The sequence below is a fragment of the Dipodomys merriami genome, unplaced genomic scaffold (genome assembly GCF_024711535.1).
Source record: "Dipodomys merriami isolate MVZ:Mamm:240054 unplaced genomic scaffold, mDipMer1.0.p SCAF_19, whole genome shotgun sequence".
NCBI classification, from domain to species: domain Eukaryota; kingdom Metazoa; phylum Chordata; class Mammalia; order Rodentia; family Heteromyidae; genus Dipodomys; species Dipodomys merriami.
Window position 1 is genome coordinate 22,245,591 of NW_027203270.1, and position 21,495 is coordinate 22,267,085.

General features: G+C 42.2%; 1 protein-coding gene across 5 annotated transcripts in view; it reads right to left on the reverse strand.

Annotated features, from left to right (window-relative positions):
• Marchf10 (membrane associated ring-CH-type finger 10) overlaps nucleotides 1-21,495 on the reverse strand; it is a 91,718-nt gene that overhangs the window by 50,378 nt on the left and 19,845 nt on the right. For all 5 annotated transcript variants that reach the window (XM_070027712.1, XM_070027713.1, XM_070027714.1 and 2 more), the window contains one exon: nucleotides 3,292-3,460. In XM_070027712.1, coding sequence (XP_069883813.1) covers nucleotides 3,292-3,460 — 169 coding nt within the window. The remainder of the gene's footprint in view (nucleotides 1-3,291; nucleotides 3,461-21,495) is intronic.

Sequence of the window (21,495 nt, forward strand, 5' to 3'; positions counted from 1 at the left end):
ATTCCTTGCCATAGGATATACAGCAAACAAAAAAAGGGTTCAGATGCTAATTGAAGAAAGCATGTTGATTTCAAAGCATTTGTCCATAAACTTGGTACCTCTACCCGGACCCCCACCACAAGAGAGAGGGAGGAGGAACACTGTGATTCAACTCATCCAGGAGTGACTCATATCAACTTGATACAGAATGCATCCACTTGAACTTAAATGGGATCTCCTTTAATGGAGTGTGAGGAATGGTGAGAATCTGATGCTGATGCCCTCTCAGTTGTGAATCTATTTGTGAGAGCACAGAGAGGTCTATTTATTTTTATATTTTATTCTATTTATTATTATTTCCCCTTTGTACTAATATTGGGGCTTGAACTCAGGGCCCTGATTTCTGGCTCCACTTTTTTTTTTTTTTCTGATGGCTGGTGCTTACCACATCTCTACTTCTGCTTTTATTTTTTTGCTGGTTAATTGGAAATTTCTCAGTGATTTTTTTTTTCTCCCTGGGCTAGCTTTGAACCACAATTCTCAGTAGTCTCCTATGTAGCTAGAATTATAGGTGTGAGCTGCCGGCGCCTGGCTGTTTCCAGGTTCTGGGTGGCAGTCCACTTAATAGCAAAATCACATTTTATGACATGGATTATTGTCACGTGCGTTTCCAGCAAGTGCAGCTCCACCCCCAGCTATGGTGTTTTGTAGCCCAGTGGTGGAAGATAGGCTAGCCTACCAGGCAGATGTTCTGTGCTTCAGTTTCACTTGGGTCAAGCATGAAACAAAGTTTTGGTGATATACTATCAACTTTGGATCACCCCCAAAAATGCTGTAGGAAAATGTTTCTCTATGAAGATGAGGAAAAGCAGGAAACTGAGCTAGTGAATTAGATCAGTGTCCAGATAACTCAGGAACCAAATCCTCTTTTTTTTTTTTTTTTTTGTAACAGCAGGTTATTTATCTGAATCATGCATTGTCACCAACCCCCATTTCAGCTTTTCCGGAACAGACGCAGCTTGAACTTTTGCCATGTCTCTAGGCTTATTTGGCTACTTTCAGGGACCAAGAAGGCGAGTCTACACAGGCTAAAGGGTGGATCACAGCAACGTAGTGCTTTGCTTTTAGTTAGCTTCTTTAAAAAAAATTGTGTGTGTGTGTGTGTGTGTGTGTGTGTGTGTGTGTGTGTGTGTGTGTGTGCAAGCACAATTGGGATTGAATCCAAAGTTTTAGGCATGCTAAGCAAGCACTCTTTTTGCTTTTAAGTTTGTTTGTAAAGTTTGTGAATAGGGTCTCACTGCTTTCTCTGACTCATGATTTTTCTACCTTCGTCTCTTGAGTATCTGGGATTACAGGCATATGTCACCACACCTAGCTGTTTGCAACTGGGATTGCTATACCCCTACCTCTGTTACCATCTTCAATTCAGTTTTGCAGCTCATATATCCCTACCCAGGACTATGCTAGCTGCACAGTCAGTTGCATAGGGCTTGAATATAGATTAGAGGCACAATTTGATGATAAAGCTGGCTGTTTGTAAATGAGTTTACTACATGTAACATCCCTCATTTGATTTCTGCCTATCTGGCTCTTCTGCCTAAACCTCAATTTTTTTCCCCAGCCTGGTAATTCTTCAAATTTGTTGTCTTATAGAATGGAAAGTGAACTAATTATCCTCTCCTTTTTGTCAGTGTGGTAAGTTCCATATAGAGTTTTCTCAGTCTGAAAAACATCTGTATTAATCAGACAAACTAAACCATCGAGTAGACCTCAATTGGATGGATCATTTTAATGATTTTTCTCCACAGATGACAGAGCAAACAGCTATCAGGTTTTAGCAAGCAGACTAAAAATTATATTAAATGAATGGAATTGGCAGTATTTAAACTTGCATTCCATTTTTTGCAATTGAAAAACATCTTCTGCTTAATAAATTACAAGGTTGGTTTTGAAATAGTTGTAGAATGACCACATTTGCTCTATTCCACTTGAATTAAAACCCTAATTCCTTCTACAAATCTTACAATGAGAAATGAACTTGGACACTACTTTCCCTGCTTAAATAAGGAGCAAGAGCTGGGGCTTTGCCTTAGTGGACATCATTTTCGAACTCTATTTGGGTTTGACTTCATTAAAGCAATCAGTGTAGGTGGCTAATCGGAGTGAAAGCTGACATTCTGTACAAATGCATTCAGACTTAAACTGGATGGGTGGTTGTGTGACAGGAGCTATTTAGGATTAGGAAATAGCTGTGATTGGGATTTTAATGAATTGAAAGCTATTTACCAATTCTTCAGCAGTTAGCTTGGATCCCTTCCCAGAAGGCAGACCTTTCTGTCTAGTCACCCCAACTCGTGTACCCAGTTCCCAGAGGATTCAAGATACACACACATTGGCTTTGATGACGAGCTTTCCCATAGATTTTAGGTTCCTTCTGGAGTCTAGAAAGTCAGTCTTGCCCCAAGTGGAAGATGGTCTTCACTTCAAAGGCCAGTTAAAGAGTGAATTATTTACCAAATTGCACAAAAGGGTAGATTTATCAAATCCCTTTATCCCCAGAGAGGACAAACCAAGGACTAGAGGACTTTATTACTCTTCTTCTTGGCTAGTCAATTATGCCATTCAGCTGCTTTTGAAAGCTTTCTCTTGCTTGAGTCATAAAAATTGATACCTGGGGCCAAATGCTTTCATTCTCCCCCTTCCTCCCTCCCCCCCCCCACCTCCCTCCTCCCCCAAGGGGCAAGGAAGATAAAGAGGCAGAAACTCTGGGGAGTAGCCACACAAAGCTGGTGATTAGGAAGAGAATGTGGTCAGTGGGAGAGAGTTGCTTCACATTAATTGATGCCTCTTTGACTTGTTACACTCTGCTCTGAAACTAATTTTACCAATTGCATAGGACCATTAGCCTTTCAACCAAAACCTGGAGTAAGCCATTTGGGATACCACTAATATGATGTGTGTGTGTGTGTGTGTGTGTGTGTGTGTGTGTGTGTGTGTGTGTGTGTGTGTGTGTGTGTGTGTGTGTGTATGTGTGTGTGTGAGCATTGGGGCATGAACTCAAGGATTTGTGCTCTCACTTGGCTTTTTTCACTCCAGGATGGAGCCATAAACTCCATATCCAGCTTTTTGCTGTTCAAAGACAAAAGTCTTTCAGATTTATCAGCCCAAGCTAACTTCAAATCTTGATCCTCAGATCTCAGCTTCCTGAGTATAGCTAGGAATATAGGCATGAACCACCAGTGTCCCACTAGCAATCTAGGTTTTATGATGGGAATTTTGGATGAGATGAAATGAAATAAACCAGCCACTGACCTGGAGAGGGTTTGCTGGGTCCTGCCTTCTCTGGTTTCTTTGGGGTCATGGAATTTTTATGTTTCTGCTTGACAGATGTTTGATCAATTGCTGGAAGTCTAGCATCACACTTAGCTGAAGAAAGCTTTGTGTATCTTGATTCAGTTAAAGACTCCTCCTCACAAGCACTCTATGGGAAAATAGAAAAGGAGAAGGGCCAAGTAGGTCATCTTTGCCAGGCAGGGAAAAGGAAAATGATGCAAATGTGGGGATCCCTGAGCAGTAATACTGCAGCCTCCTCCCATTCTCAACATGCCCTTTGGCCAGTGAGATTTTGATGGGCTGGGAGAATCAGCTTAGATGTAACAGCAAAGCTTCTGAGTCTATTTTGTAGAACATTATGTAAAGTATGCATTTCCATGAGTCTTTTTGGCAGCACATTATTAAAAAAAAAGAATACATTTCTGACCCTTAAGTAACCTTATGATCAATAAACAGGACATGTTAAAAGCTACATTTGAAAAGAAGAGAAAAAAAAGAATTCATGTTTTGTTTTTTCCACTTGTTATTTGAATTGCTTTGGGGATGGGTAGAAACTATTCCTTATGTTCATCGTGGACTTGACAATGAAAAGGAAATTTAGTGTGGGGGGAATGACTACTGACTAAATCAGACTTGGGGTTTTGTGTTTTTCCTTTCCCTTATTCCAGACTCAGGGTCTTTGGCTCTCCCTTGGCTTTACCACCTGAGCCATATCCTACTTCTAGTTTTTACTGGTCAATTGGAGACAAGAGTCTTTCAGATTTGTCTCCCTGGGCTGGCTTTGACAGATGTTTGATCAATTGCTTTGACTCTCAATACTCATATATTGGCATCCTATGTGGCTAAGAATGCAGATGTGAGCCATTGTTGCCAGGCTTCAGATCTCAAGGTGTATGTGGGTGTGTGTGGGTGTGTGCACGAGTGTGTGTGTGCTAATCCTAGAGCTTGAATTCAGGTTGAACTCAGGGCCTGGGCACTGTCTTTGAGCTTTTGTGCTCAAGGCTAGAACTCTACCACTTGAACCACTGCTTGTTGGTATTTAATTGAAGAGTCCCACAGACTTTATTCTCCCAGATTGGCTTTGAACTGTGATCCTCAGATCTCAGCCTGCTGTAGGATTACAGGTATGAGCCATCAATGCCCGGCTTTGATTTTGGTTTTAATATTCTGAATTGTTGACCACAACACAAGACAGACAGATCTCCAAAAAAGTCTCCTCCTTGTCTGTGTTTTCTGTAGAGAAGTCAATATAAATCTACACATGGGCAAATCATGATTCTTTCAATGTCAGGGTCTCTCAAACCAGCCTTGCATCTAGATGCATTGAAAATTATTCAGGCATTCAACAGTTTTATACATTGCCTCACATACTCAACCAAAAAAAAAAAAAAAGGAAACTCAATATAAAGGACTATCAGAAGCCTGGTCTTAAAGCCCCCTTTAAGTAGACTCTTATGGCTTTAGGTCCTGGTGCTAGCTGGACTACACACCCTGTAACAAAATCACAAGGATCTCCCCCAACCCCAGTGCTAATATTGCACATTAGTATAAAATACTGGAAAATTCTGTGAAAATGTGGTCTTTTTTTGCAGACATGGAATGCTAAATGAATGTCCCCAGCACCTCGCCAACTGTTGCAATTTGTATTGATCTTGTTCATCGTTCTTGCTGACAGTGTGACATTTTCATTTCACAGGTTCCTGACTCAGGAAAATACTCTGAATAGCTTTGAATTATTGGGTGCAGTGTAAGACAAACTAGACTCTTTAAAAAAAAACACAAAAACTCTGTTTGGTGTCAGTTTTCTATGTAGATGTCTCTATAAATCTACAAGTGGACAGATCATTAACCTCTGGGATGACAAATTATGTATTTAGATTTAGAGTTTTGATAACAGCCTTCAAACAAATAATTATTGTTACTCCGTACATTAAAAAAAAACCAGACCACCTTGAGATAAAGGAACAGAAAAAGGATAGTATGTAATGAATTGATTGTCCTCTTTTTCCCTTTCCATTCTGTGACTTAATAGAAATCCTTGAAAATTATTCTGAAATGTCAAAGATGAAACATTAGGTCATTTCTAAGCATGAGGCGAATTCTCTATTCTCAGAAAAAGGGAATTTTAATTATGATGTCTAACACTGTCATTGGGCTAGGAAAGTCACAGTCCTAGATTTTGGTCTTAAGAAGAACAGCAGGGAGCCTGGGCCAGAATTTCTTCCACAAACTATCCAACACAGATAGTTTGTTTGCTTTAGTGGACTGAGAAATCTGTTCACTGAGGGCCATGCAATTTAGCTTTTGATGTCCAGCACCAAGAAATGCAGGAAAGATGCCCAAGCTAAGACTTTCAACACCAACATTGTCTCATCATAACAGGTGCTTGCTAAGATGAGTGGGTCAATCTTCGTCACCCCTAGCCAGGCCTGGAATTCAGCGCCTTCCCCAGGCAGTCGGGAACTGGGAGGTGTTAGACAAGAGATGCTTTACTGGGTGAATGCTAAAACCAAGTTAATTCTACCATCATCCATCCATTACTTCTTGAGCCTTAAGTAGCATGGCCGACTAACTTACCTGGAATGCATGGGACTGCGCACCTGCTTTCTGAGTATGTCTTTCTCTGATTCCTGGTTCTATCACCCTTCCTTTCAGTCAGTCATCATCATCGTCAAGGGTGTAGAAACTGCCAGTAGAAGTGGGTGGCTTCGTCCAGGCCAGACACACTTATAAAAGATCTTTTCCTGTATGTCTCACTGAGCAGTTTTATACACATCACTTCTGTGTCTTTTGTCTTTATCCATTCTCATCTGTCCCCTTTCCTGAAAACCCACTATGCCATCTGGGGAAGATGAGCGAAGTTGTAACAACTCGTTTTGGCACTAAAGTGTGGTATTGCAAACTCTGGAGACCAGTTCTCTAGCAATGAATTTGGGCTCTTGCGTATAACCATGGTGTGACCCTTGTGGCTCATTTATCTGCATCTCAGGGTTGTCATTCATATAATAGTATCTGCATTTTGGAAGGTTAAATAATATATGTATATAGTATTCATAACAGCACTGTACACACAGAACATAGTAATACACAGAACATAGTAAACATAGAATGTTGATGTTTATAGTTAGTTATCCATTCAGCTACTTCCTTCTTTTGGTTTAGTTTATTTTGTGGTGTTATTTTATTTTTCTTTTTTCGCTTATTTTTTTAGACAGGACCTCATTCTATATCTTTGGCTAGCCTTGAACTCACAATTCTTTTGCCTCTGTCTGTGTTACAGTACTGAGATTATAGGCCTGCACCACAATACCTGGTTATATTCTATCACTTTTGTGCAGCTAACTAGTGAATGTTAACTACCCACTGTTGAAAATGAAGCCAAAGTCCCCAGTGAAAAATCCTATTGGGTTTCCTCCATTCCAAATAAATGAACAGAGAGGTAGGTCAGTTCCCACATGGACTCTTGCTTTCTCCTATAAATTCTTTCTGTGTTGGTGCTGGTACTAGGGTTGAACTCAGGTCCAGCAGTCTTGGCTTGTTTTCTGTTTGTTTTTTTTTCCCCTCAAGGTTGTCTCTCTACCACTTGAGCCACACCACCACTTCCAGCTTTTTGGTAGTTAATTGGAGATAAGAGCCTCATAGACTTTTCTGCTTGGCTGGCTTCAAACCAAGGTCTTCATATCTCAGCCTCCCAAGTAGGTAAAATCACAGTATTCATCTATAAGTTATAATTGTCAAAAGCACCAGTTGAAACTCATCCAGTCTTAATGGGGACAATGATTTTTCAGATTGTAAAGCTCTAATAGCAAATATAAAATAACAGTAGAAATGATCAAATAATAATTAAAATTTCAAATTTAAAGTTGATTTTAAAATTATCTTTTCCTCTTACAGTATTGAAGATTACAGGTTTCATTTCTTCTGCATATGTTCCCAAGTTGAAATGTCACATGGTGGTAGAGATAGCAACAGAGTGCTATTCCTTTGGGAGAAGAAGAGCAGCTCTAATTCTCAAAATAAATACTTAAAATATTTGAAAAGTTCTTTTTTCTACTTGTTGGTGGCTCACTCTTGTAATCCTAGCTACTCAGGAAGTTCAGATCTGAGGACTGCTGTTGGAAGCCAGTCCAGGCAGGAAAGTCCACAAGACTCTTAAGTCTAATTAACCACTAAATAAATAAATAAATAAATACACCCCCCCCCTCCCAAAAAAAGAAGTGGAGCTATGGCTCAAGTGATAGAGTTCTAGCCTTAAGCAAATAAAAAAGCTCAGCAATAGAGTTCAGGTCCTGAGTTTAAGTCACACACACACACACACACACACACACACACACACACACACACACACACACCCTCCCCCACCTCCCTACCAGTCACACACACACACACACACACACACACACACACACACACACACACACACACACACACCCTCCCCCACCTCCCTACCTCCACACAGATCATTCAGAGAAAGACTCAAAATGGGGGGAGAAGGGAGTCACACTTAATGACATTTTTTTTTTCCATCCTGGGGCCTGAACTCTGGGCCTAGGCACTGTCCCTCATTTCTTCAGCTCAAGGCTACCACTTGAGCCACAGCACCACACCTGGGTTTTTTCTGCTTATGTGGTGCTGGGGAATCAAACCCAGGGCCTCATTCATGCAAGGCAAGCACTTTACCACTGAGCCACCTTCCCAGCCCCACTTAATGACATTTTGATGGTTAAAAGTGGGATGCAATTCCCCAGGAATTTAAGAACTAGAAACTGAGGATGAACATTGAGTCTGAAACAGTAAGGTAACATACCAACTGAGCTTATTGTAAGTCAGACTCAAGTAGTGAGGGACAGAAAAGACAAAGTCATTTTTCCCATCCTGGCCTGATAGTTCTTTTCCCGGGCTCAGGAAATTGGTTCACACTTGTCCGCCCCTCTCCCTCCCTGGAGCCTTGAGGCTGAGCGCTGATGGAGTGTTGGAAGTGAGCTTTTACCAGGCGACAGTGAGGGCAGGCTGAGTGGGTCTTGTGACAGGGTGCAAATCAGGGCAGAACTTTCTGAATAAGAAGGAAGGGGCAAAGAAGAGTATCAGTCTGGTGCCAGAGGAAGATTGTGTGTTTATTACATTGGAAATAAATTTAGTCTTATGAGATCATGAAAGAGCATGATTAAGGCAGTGAACCTCGACAATCAAACAGGGACAACACAGCAAGGTTGAGCAGAGGCCTGTGTGTACAAATGAGCATCTTCAGAGAGTGGTCCCCAAAGTCCACGTTCAAATAGAGTCTCACACATAAAAACCGCCGTAGGGAATTGAGGGCAGCTTGTATAAATAGCCTTCGGGGTAGGATGTAAATAGCCTTTACTTATTAAATAAATATAAAGTATGTTCGACATGGAGTGCTGTTGTAATACAAAGCAGGCTCAACTTTCTCTTGCTTCAAGAATAGTCTAAGAGCAGCAAAACCCTTCCTTTGTGTTCAGGACATTTTGAAGTCACCAGGATTGTAAAACAGAATAACAAGAAGGGACAGGAATAATCAATAGGCTTTGGGGGTGATCCTTTGGGTTCAGTTATTACCCACTTGAATTAAATTGCTGTTCACCCTTTTTGTATCTCCCATCAGAAAATGTAGCTGCCCAGGAGGGTTCTGGGTAAGAGTAAGACTAAGGCAAGAAACCCTTGTGTTCACTCTCTCTTTGTCTCTGTGTCTGTCTCTTTTTCTCTCTCTATTTCTGGGGTTTGAACTCAGGACCTGGACATTGTCCCTGAGCTTTTTGTGCTCAAAGCATTCTACTATTTGATCGACAGCTCTACTTCTGGCTTTTTTTCGGGTGCTTAATTAGAAATAAGAGTCTCATGGGCTTTCCTGCCCAGGCTGGCTTCAACCTGTGATCCTCAGATCTCAGTCTCCTGAGTAGCTAGGATTACAGGCATAAGCCACCAGTGCCTGGCCCTTGCTTTCTTTTTGTACAGATGTTTTTCTGGACTCAGCTGGTTACCATATATAAATACCATGGATTCTGTCTCTATTATTTTTCTATAGAGACATACCAGGCTAAGCTGCCCAGAGCCTGTAGCTCTGGGAAACATGCTAAGATCCTGTCTCAAAAAAAAAAAAAAAAAAAAAAAAAGCTGTGTCCATTACTGCAGGAGGAACATTGTTTCTAAGTTGTTTTGTTGAAATGGATTAGAAAGATGTGTTTTAAGAATTATGAATTCGGGGCTGGGAAGGTGGCTCAGTGGTAGAGCGCTAGCCTTGAGCTGAAGAGCTGAGGGACAGCGTCCAGGCCCAGAGTTCAGGCCCACAACCGGACCCAAAAAAAAAAAAAAAAAGAATTATGAATTCACAGCAATAGTTCTAATTAAAATTTAACACTGCAGGTTTTCCATTGTTTTCTATGCATTTAAAATCTTTATTCATTAATCATATTAATATATTCATTCATTTACCCTGCAATAAATATTAAATAATTTCAGAATTATAATACCAATATGACTCAAAGTAAACCTGCTAAATAAAGTTTATTAGTTGTTTGTTTCTTACAATATATTCTTCCTTGTATAAATATCATAATTCTGTGGCTCTTCATTGATTGCTTCTGACGTTTTGTCATGATAAAAAATCATTGTGGGAAGTGGCTCTGTGGCTCAAGTGATAGAGCGCTCGCCTTGAGCTGAAGAGCGCAGGGACAGCACCCAGGCCCAGAGTTCAAAACCCACAACCCACCAAAAAAAAAAAAAAATCATTGTGTATTGAACTATACTGTCAGTTTTTAAGTTATCTAGAGTGGGAATTTATACCATTAGATTAAAAGTGTTACAAGGATTTTAATTTTTTTGTTCCTTCATAAATACAGTACTAATTTACATTTCAGGATTTTCATGAAAATGTCAGCTTTTACATATATTTCCTAACTGTTACCTTTAAAAAATCTTTGTCATTTTGGTTTAATATTGTAACTTTAATATTGTAGCCTGTATGCAATTTTGATTAATGATTATGCTGGTTTATTTATCTATCTAGTTGAAGTGTATATTCTTCCTATGGATATGGGAAGAATAGAACCTCAAAAAAGAGTTGAGATTACTTAAAAAGTTAAATTCAAAGAAAAGTTTTTATTTATTTTTTATTTTATTTTTTGGGTCTGGTCGTGTAGCCTGAACTCTGGGCCTGAGTGCTGTCCCTCAGCTCTTCAGCTCAAGGCTAGTGCTCTACCCCTTGAGCCACAGTGCCACTTCTGGCTTTTTTCTTTTTGTGTATGTGGTGCTGGGGAATCGAACCCAGGGTCTCATGCATGCAAGGCAAGCACTCTACCACTGAGCCACCTTCCCAGCCCAAAGTTTTTAATTAGGTGTAGTAGTGCACACCTGTAACTCCAGGACTCAGGAGGCTGAGACATAAGATCCCAAGTTCCATAAAGATACCTTACCTCAAAAATGACAACAAAAAATAGCTGAATGAAATGGAACAAGAAAAAGGCAGAACTGTCTGATTAAAACAATCTGAATGGTGGTCCCCTCTGGATAGGACAGAAGCCCAGCTGACTAGAAAGAGAAATTAGGGAACCTGACAGGATGATGGAAACTTGATGGGGGCTTGCATTACACAGGTTTGCGCATTTGTCAGAACTGATCAAATACCACTCTTAAAATGTGTGTGAGCCGGGCGCTGGTGGCTCACGCCTGTAATCCTAGCTACTCAGGAGGCTGAGATTTGAGGATCGCGGTTCAAAGCCAGCCCGGGCAAGAGAGACCGTGAGACTCCTATCTCCAATAAACCACCAGAAAACCGGAAGTGGCGCTGTAGCTCAAGTGGTAGAGCACTCGCCTTGAGCTGAAGAGCTGAGGGACAGCGCCCAAGCCCAGAGTTCAAGCCCCATGACCGACCAAAAAAAAAAAAATGTGTGTGATACACTGCAAGTAATTTTTTATCTCTAACATAAAATTAAGAAACAAAGTGAACAACCAAAAGCTCTCAAATCATGAACAAATAGACAACTGTAGTTAATGATACACATGCTGAAGTGTTTAGATATACAGAATAATGACGTCTGCAACTTACTCTGTATGGATGGCTGGACAAGTGTGTAACAAAACAAATATTACCAAATAGTAACAATCACTTTCTGTATGTTTGGGATGCCTTCATAGTAAAATGCTCAGGGTAAATGGAACAGAAACGCAAACATAAAGATACTTGGGCTGTGGGATAAACTATCCACTTTGTGGGAGTGTTGCTTAGTTTTATCTTGTATGGTTCATAATAAACATTTATTTCATTAGATTAAAATTATTCTTTCATGATATCATGACTAATAACGAGAGAACGATGGTCAGTGCAAGCAAGTAAGGTAAGTTTTGATTCTTGCCCAGCATGTGTCAGGCTCTGGGTTGGATCCCCATTACCCTCAAAGCAAAACAAAACAAACCAAAATTTTGAAAGAAATGTCTTATCTGAGATGCTTTAGAAGTGAAAATGACAAGGGACCACCAAAGAAAAGGCAAGATAACTTCTGACCTTGGAGATGAAAAAATGATGAGAAAAATAAAGGCCTTGAGCTTACAGAACTTTTAGAACTTCTAATCTAACATTGGAGGTAGATAATCTAATCAAATAATTATTTAACAAGACACAGGAGGAGAGATTCCTGAGCTAGCTCCGGGGTAGGAATGGCCAGGGAAACCCTCCCTGAATGTCTCCTTAGCTGACACCTGAAGCAGGTGAGGAGTTGGGTAAACATTGCAAGAAGATAGAATAGCATGTCTAGAGAGACTCTACAGCAGGAAGTACCTGGATGTAAGGGGCCATGCAGCCTTTGTGGACAAGACATAGATTGCAGTACATAGGTCCTACAGGGCCTTGTTGCTTACATGATGAATTTTCACTCTGAAAGCTTATGAGTTAGAAGGGGAACTATATTTACCTGTCAACACCATTGTACCTGAGGTACAGAATTGGGATTGGGAAGCAGGTATGAGCAGAGTGAGAATGAATTAGGAAACCATTTTAATAACTTAAATTGAATCAGAAAGATATTAGGGAAGTAGACTGGGTAGGTCTTGGAAGTGACAAAAGGTGGAGAGACAGCAGGGTTCTCACAGTATAGCACAGGAGAATGGCAGCAGAAGTGGGGGGGGGTGGGCTTTCCACCAGATAACTTTTAGCATAAGGCCTGTTGAGTCTGAGGTGTCTTTGAGGCATCCAGCGAGAATATTAGATCTAGAGATGGCAAAAGGGAGTTGGGTTGGAAATATAGATTTGGGAATCACTGGCAGCAGAATCCTGACTTTAGCAGTTAAAATGCTCATGATATAAATTGAGAATATAGAAAGCAAGTCTTCTTAAGAGTAGAGAATGAACTTGGATGGCAAAAAAAGACATCTTTAACAAATTCCACTAACCACTACCTGAAATCTAAGCATATCTTTCATCTGTGAATGCTGCCAATAAGGCACAGTAGTATTAGAAGGACCTGTGATTTTTGTCACCAATGGAAATCACAGATATTTTCACATCTCATTAGATTTGTTGCAGATGTCTCAAAATACCCTTTACGCCCATGGCTTGTAATTTAGTGTGTTAATAAGGAAGCACATACATTACCGACTCACAAATTTCCAAAAATATTCTGATGACTATTTCAATACAAAGTGGTTTCCTTTGAAAGTCTGGGTATTTGAAAATATTCTGAGAGGGGGGAATCTAAAAGATTCACCCATGTGACCAGAGAGGTTTGTGGTACAAGAACAGGCTAAGACTCTCTAGGTAAGAACCAAGCCTCTAGGAACCCCAGAATTCCTGCAGTTGGGTACAAAAGGATGAGAAATGGGGAAGGGACCTCCCCCCACCCCCCACACACACTAGAGACAAGAAAGGAAGCTACCAGGAGGCAGCGCATACGGGAAGTAGCAATAGTCAAGAGCATCCAGATCTGTCATGGCGTTTAGCAGGGTTGGACAGGAAGTTATCTGCCACATGTGAAGTCACCCCACAAAGAGCATTTCTGCAGGATGATGACGTGGAAGCCAGATTGGAGTGGGTTGAAGAGTGAGTAGGAGGTGGGGAAATGGAGTCAGGCAGTGTAAATAATTCTTTTGGGAACTCAGGCTGTGAAGGAGGAGAAGTGGAAGGGGTTGTGGGATATGGAAGGGCTGTTCTCTTGTTCTTGTTGAGAGGCCTTAGATCACGGATATATACTGAAGAGGAAAAGCTCTGGTACAGTGATGGAGATGCAGGCTGGGAAGGGATGGATTAAGGGTCCTGAGAGGGGCAAGAGGGTGGATGCTGAGTATGGGTAGAGAAGTTGGTAATGGCTGGGAATATGGGATTGAAGACTGAGGGGAAGAAGGAAGAGTTGAGGTGGCTCAGATAGCTAAGCAGAGAAACTAGGCAGCTTTGAGGAATGCCAGGAGGTGGGTGGCTGTGACCTGTCGTCATTTTTTTTTCAAGCAGGGAGATTTTTCTTTAGCAGTGGTCTGGATGTGGGCCCACAGATATGAATGGTCAGGGTTTCATGGCAGGTCCAGGGAATGAGGAAGGGGGTCAAGCACAAATCTAAGCTGAGGATAGACATAATAGAGAGAGGGACGATCACAGGACAAAGGGAGAGGGATCAGTGGACAAGCACTTCCCCAAGAGATCGAGGAAAAGTAGTAGAAGTGACTGGACAGCAAAGCTGGCCACGATTGGAACAGTAGTAATCTGTGACTTGGAGATGGAATTCTTTTTGACAGTGAAGTTGGGGATTCTCTTGGAGGCAGGGCTGGATGACAATGGAGGATGACATTTAAGATGCATCATGACCTGAGAGGCTGGTTATCCAATGAGATATTGGAAGATATTGGAATTATGTGGTGGAAAATCAGGAGACGGGCATATAGAGATTGAACTGCTTGCTAGAGCTTCACTGGATAAGTCAAGAGTGGCCAGGAGATTGACAGGGATGACAAGAGGGAGGATGATGGTATAAAATATAACAGCACAAGCCAACAGTCAGGGGAGTAATGGTGTGGGTAGCTTCCTGGTCCAGAGTAGGAGTGTTGTATAACAGCCTTCCCTCCCACCTGACACCCCCTCACCCCCCGCCTCCGGACAGACAGGACGGCTAACCATTTCCCAATTGAGCCTGGGTTTAGCTCTTTCTTCCACCTGACATGCCTTTTCTATCTCAGCCCCCTAACTACACAACCAACTCCCTGTGACTTAGGATACAGCTTCAAATCTGCATCCTTTACCAAGTGTCCTCAGAGTCCTCCTGGCCTGTGTGTGTGCGTGCGTGTGCGTGTGCGTGTGCGTGTGTGTGTGTGTGTGTGTGTGTGTGTGTGTGTGTGTGTGTGTGTGCTGGTACTAGGGCTCACAGGGCCTGGCTGCTGTCCTTGAACTTTTTTGCTCAAGGCTGGTGCTCTTCCACTTATGGCATAGCTCTATTTCTGGCTTTTTGTTGGTCAAATGGAGATAAGAGTTTCATGGATTTTTCTTGCCTGGGTTGGCTTTGAACCTCCATCCTCAGATCTCAACCTCCTGAGTAGCAAGGATTACAGGTATGAGCCACCAGTGCCTACCCCTCCAGAAATTAAAAAAATTTAATTGTCATTATAAAAGTGATATACAGGGGTGTTAGCATTTCATAAGTCAGGTAATGAGTGCATTTCTTTTTGGACAATGTCACTCCTTCCTTTTCTCTCTCCTAGTTCCTCCAGGAATTTTTATTACACTTATCAGTTACTGCTTTGAGCTGCAGGCATTTGTTTAATGTCTTACTTTACTAACATTGCAAAAAATACTAGAGGGCAGGGTATAGTTAATTCATTACTATATCCCAAAGCACCTAACACAGTGTTTTGTACACAAGTGATTTATAATTTCTGCATTTTTATTTTATTATTTAAAAATTTTAATTTAAATTTCCTTTTTAATTGAAAATAATTATATTATGATTTTTTAATGAATTAAGGCAATATGAGAACAAATAAATGCTTCTTTAGGATGAAATTCTATATGTATAGAATATATTTAATGCAGGTCTGCAACTGAATATTATCTTGCTACTGGAAAAAAATTTTAATCGATATCTAAATTTTAATTGGTTTTTAACAAGGCTTTGGTTTTCAGAATTAACTGAAATCACTTTTTAAAAAGTAGACAATTTTTAATAAAGTGTAGTAAGTGGAAATACATAGCATTACATACAAAGGGGGAAAAGAGACATTTTAATTCTAATCTACTCTCATGCAATTTCTGAGGTGGTAAGTCCAATTAACACAGGCAACTGTTTGGGTCAGAGGTCGCCAGTTCCTGATACCTACAATTTCCCTGAGCTGCGATGATGAGTAGTGTTTGTATCAACTTGGCTACATGGCAGAAGTGTCCTACTGGAAGGACAAGGCTGGCCGACTTATCTGTTGGAAAAAAAAAAGGCAAGACAACTTTCTGGAAGCAGTCACAATTTAAACTGACACTTGTCCCCATTTTAATGTCATGGCCTATTTTTAAATTACCTGCTGGAACTCAGACAAAATGCAGAAATCAAGGGGCCACCAAACCCTGCTGTCTTTGGCCAAGATATGATGATTATTTGTTTGTGCTGTTGGGACTCCTGAAGACCCTTAGTGTCCTGATTTTCCTGTAGAGAGGCCTGCACACCAGTTTCCAATGAATCCATAACCCAACCACGAAAGAAGCATCCAACTGGGCCTCCCTGAGTTATCTGGCAGAACCAGATAACCACAGTTCAACCACAAGGAGATGACCTCAGTTGTAAAGTATAGGCAAGTTACTTCCAAGCGGCACTGAGTTTCTTCTATGCACTGTGAGCATTCTTATGTGTGCTTGTCTACCTGTGATAAAAGAAACCACGTGTCCCTTTGCAGAGTGTTATGCCAGGGAAGGAATGCTCTATTTAGCTCATTACTAGTCACTTTAAAAAAAAACTATACTCATCAGAATCTGACCTTCAGAGCAGTTATCTTTGAGCCCCAAACCGGTCCTCTCAGTATTTTCAAGCCAGCTCACTGAGCATGTACCATTCCAAGTAACATAATCCTCTTTCTTGTCTTGCCCAGGGCAAGGATCCCTAATCTGGCTGTTATGTCTACATGGTTATGACTTTCAATATGTGCACATTCCTAATATGTTAGCCATCAAGTACACGTTGAGCTCCTATTACAGGCCAGGCCTTGGAAATAGAACAATACGAAGTGCCTGCTCTTAACTAGCTCTTGACCTAAGAGAGGACGACAGTCCCCATGGTGAACCTGAGCCCAGGTGATACCCTGAAAATATAAAAGAGGGTTAAAAGCCAGTCACTAGGGTCTCAGGAGAAGCCTGGGAAAGGCTTTCCAGAAAGACACCCCAGGTGTTGGGAAAGTCTAGAGGTTGATCAGATGAGCTAGAAAGGTAGGCAGAAAACTGGCCAACCAGGTGGGGGTGAAGTGGGAGGCTTGAGTTCCTTGCTAAGGGGTTTGAATTTGACCCCAAAGACAATGAGGAAACTAGTGAAGAATTTTTTGTTGTTGTTGGTCGTGGGGCCTGAACTCTGGGCCTGGGCACTGTCTCTCAGCTCTTCAGCTCAAGGCTAGTGCTCTACCACTTGAGCCACAGCACCACTTCCAGCTTTTTCTACTTATGTGGTACTGAGGAATCGAACCCAGGGCCTCATGCATGCAAGGCAAGCACACTACCACTGAGCCACCTTCCCAGCCCTAGTGAAGAATTTTTTTAATGAAAGAGTGTCCTGATCCAATTTGCTTCTAGCAATCACTCTGGAAGACTGCCTGGAAGAGGTGAGGTTAAAGATGAGATTGTCTGAGAAATGGATTCCAACGATAGTCCAGACACAAAAAGACGGGATCCAACAATGGAAGGTAATGGTAGGCAGATTCAAGAGAGAAGCCAAGACAGGCAGGCTTTTGGTGTCTGCTGTAAAGTGTGAGCGAGAACAGAAGGAGGAGGAGGAGGCTGAGCCAATCTCCAGAATTCTGGCTGGGGAAGAAATGGGAAGGAAAAAACATCTAGGAAGAGGAACCAATTTGAGAGGAGATGCTGTATCCAGTCTCTTGAGTCTTGAAGGGCTCGTGGGGACACTCAGTTGGGAAGAGATGTGCAGCTAAAATGGTAAACAAACTCAGAGGAGAAGTTCCCACAGATCTGCACTTGTCCAGCCTGTGGGCTGCACATTCTCTCTCTATGACGTTTGAGTCGGGTTGAGACGAGGTGTACAGAGCCGCCTTTTTTACCCAGGTGTGCCTGGAGGGCCCTGGATCTAAGCTAGAGTCAAGAGGGTGACAACCACCACACCAGGTGTGAGAGATGACTCACAACCTCCCAGGGTGGGGCCTTCAGCCGTTAGAACCCACAGCAGCCCGTGAATGTGAGTGTGTGTGACGCCTCCTCTGCACACAGGCCCGGCTGGAGCTGGGGGCAGGGAAGGGAGGAAAAAAGGTGCCCCTCCCCCCCTGACAATGGACCAGTCAAAGTTAGAGAAGATGAAAAGTATGACTCATGGAACCCAAGCATAGTTCAGGGGTGTCAGCAGGTTGACACTGACAGATTATTAGGAGATGAACACTTTCTTCTTTGAAAGAGGAGAAGGGGAAGGTTTCACAGGAAGAATAAGCAGGTGAGTCATGCAAATTATACCCAGATCGCCCAGAGACACAAGATGCAAATGGTGCTAAGCTTCCTGGACAGCTCAACCAGGGGCCAGCCAGCATCTCCCAGGAACTGCAGGAAGCAAAGTATGAGCTATGGATTAGGCAGGCTCCAAACAAAACCCTTTCCTCACTCCTGGACTTGCTTTGTGTACTTGACCATCCTCAGGAGCATTGTCGAAATATCAGCAATACTCTATATATCGACAAGTATTAATGTGACAGCCACTGGCCACTTATGGCCACAAACCTGAGTATAGGAACATAACAATTGCACAAGTCAGGAACTCTGTTTTAGATAGATTGATCGATAGATATAGATATAGACAGATAGATATAGGTAGATGTATAGATACAAAGATAGATACTTGTGCTAGTACTGGGGCTTGAACTCATGGCCTGGGGAGCTGTCCCTTAGCTTTTTTGCTAAGGGACCTTGTTAGGTGCTTTACCACTTGAGCCACACCTCTACATCTGAATTTGTCTAGTTAATTGGAGATAAGAGTCTTGTGGATTTCTCTGCCTGGGCTGGCTTCCAACTGAGATCCTCAGGTCTCAGTCTCCAGAGTAGTTTAGGATTACAAAGAAGAGCTACCAGCTTCATCTATCTATCTATCTATCTATCTGTCTGTCTGTCTGTCTGTCTGTCTGTCTGTCTGTCTGTCTGTCTGTCTGTCTGTCTGTCTGTCTGTCTGTCTGTTGCTGGAGATTAAACCCCAGGCTCCATTCAATCAAGCCCTCTAGCACTTGAACTACACTTCCCAATCCCTACTTTTAATGAATTTGAGCCACATGTGGCTTTTACCACTGTACTGAACAGCATAATTCTAGACCTTTGCTTTCATGGATTATGGACCTTTTTAAAAAATATTTTTAGCTAAGCCACTGCAGGTTACAAGAAGACTTGATCTACATCCATCTATCTATCTATCTACCTATCTATCTAGCTATCTATCTATCTATCTAGCTAGCTATCCAAGTTTATATTGGATTCTCATGGACTAAACAAAGTGTTTACATTGGGCATCAGCCTCCTCCTGGCTTGCTGGGAGGTTCAGATGACCTCACCAGTGTCAACATCACACAGTGAGCAAGGCTGGGGCACTGCCAGCTGCTTCTTGGTATCAGGTTCACTGCTTTCTTCCAGTGTAACCTTGGGTCCCTGTGACCTGTACGCTAAATATTTAGTTGCTTGGTCGCTGAGGGAGAATGGATGATAATACTATTCTTATCAGAAGAGGAAAAAGATGTTCTTGAAAAGCTGAGAGCTTATCTCTCTCATAGTTCGCAGTGACAGCCTGGAGGCTGGTACATTTGGAACCCTGTCCCTTCCAGCAAGGATACAGGAACTTGGAAGACGAGAGAGGCTTGTGTAGCATCTTTTCATCCCAGCTCGCAGCCTCCTCCGTCCTGGGCTAATTAATCACTTTTCAGCATCTTCCATGGGAGGTGGCGGGGGGACAGTCAGGGCTTCTGTACCTTCTCTATTAAGTTTTAAGGGGCTGAAATATCCTGGTGCCCCTGTAAATTGTGCCAGCTCCTCTAAGCAAGCAGCTGACCCAGGATTAGGAAGGTAGGAAGGAAGGAGAAGAGGACAGAAGGGAAGGAGGAAGGACGGAAGGTAGGAGTGAAGGGGCTTTCTAATTCAAGAGACCACTTTGTTTTATATGTTACTAATATATCCAGCTTCTAGTTGATAATAAAGCAGTAATGTTTATTTCCCTGTTAAATTCTCATCTCCTCCTTCTTCTCTGTCTCCTTCTTCCTCCTCTTTTCTTTCCCTCTTCATCCTCTCCTCATTCTTTCCTCTGCCTCTCCTCCTTTCTTCCCACTGGGGTTTAATCTGTCGGGGCCTCTTTTCAGGACTGTTTGATCCATATTCTAGGTCTCTTTAACTTTAGGTTATTTTTTCCAGAAAAGGTTTCCTTCCCTACTACTCTCTCCACTAGGCTGGGATGTGATTCTCCTACGTATGCCTCCCTCATATGGAATTACAGAGGTGAACTTCCACACAAGCTAGTTTGATCAAAATGAACCTCACTCACTTTTTGCCCAGTTTGGTCTCAAATCACAATCCTCCCCAATCTCAGTCTCTTGAGTAAACTTTCAGGCATGAGCCATCTCAGCCAGCCCTTAAATTCTAATCTGGTTAAATAGTCCTTAAAGCTACATATAATCCTGAGAAGGGTGCACAGCTAAGTTGTCCCCTGAGGTTGGATTTTAGAAATGTAACCATGGATGAGGTTGAGGCAAAAGAAGGTGTTGTAGAAACCCCCGCATCTGCTCTTCCACTTATACCTGTTGAAGCATTATTTGCAAGTAGGGGAGGACACCAAGACAACTGAGTTGTGATCTAATGCTGTATCTCACTTAGGAACCTCTGTCGGTCTTTCAACGATACCATGGAATAAGTCTAAGTATCTCCTTCACAGGAAACTATAGTGTTTAGGAAGACAGTGGTTTGCCTAAGTTCACACTGAAATGAGGGGCAGAGCTGGCCTTAATGAACATCTTCTATTATGCAAAGCCACAAACTTAAAGTATGTAGGAGGTACCACTTTAAGCATCGGCTTGAGAGAGATTGCTTCGTGTTGGATTTATAGATCATAAACACAACCTCTACGCCCACATCAGTCCAAGCCACTGGCAGGAGCAAGCTGGTCAGCCTACAAGGGCTGATGGGACATTTACCAGATCACCTGCATGCCCAGGGATCTGCTCTACCTCTAGGCAGGTGTCTGAAAAGAGATCTTGACATGGGAGTCCTTACTTTCTGTGAAAATACCTCAGTGTTCCAGGCTCGTCAGAATTGTGACAATTTGAGTCTGGGTTGAGAAATGAACAAGTGATGAAAATTGTAAGACAAGTGTCAGAATTTGGTTGTGGCATGCTTCACAGGGTGACAGAGCAGTGAGAAAATTTCCATGCATTCAGCAATTTACTTTCCTATCAGCCACTCAATCAGGGGATAAACCTGCCTTCACAAATTGCAGGCAAAGTGTTACTTAAGAGTTTTAGGCCACAGCATTCTCTGGAAGGAAATTACTCAGGGAATTTCTGCCCAGGGAAGGAGCTCTGGTTGGATTTGTACCGTCTCATGAAAGCTGTATCTTTTTTCTGCCCCTTCCCCTTTTGTTTTTTGATTGGCTCAGGATGTTTTGCAACTCTATCACCCTGTGTGACATGTAATACACTGGGCTCTGGAAATGAGATCCATCTAGCCTGGTTCTCCTTTGGGAGATGGCTAGTTTCCTTATTTCCTATTTCCTATTTCTTTTCTTTTTCTTTTTTCTTTTTTTTTACCAGTCCTGGGGCTTGAACTCAGGGCCTGGGCACTGTCCCTGAGCTTCTTTTGCTCAAGGTTAGCACTCTAGTACTCGAGCCACAGCACCACTTCCGGCTTTTTCTGTTTATGTGGTATTGAGGAATCAAACCCATGGCTTCATGCATGCTAGGCAAGCGCTCTACCACTAAGTCACATTCCCAGCCTCTTATTCCCTATTTCTGGGGAAGTAAGTCTTAGGGAGGGGTCCA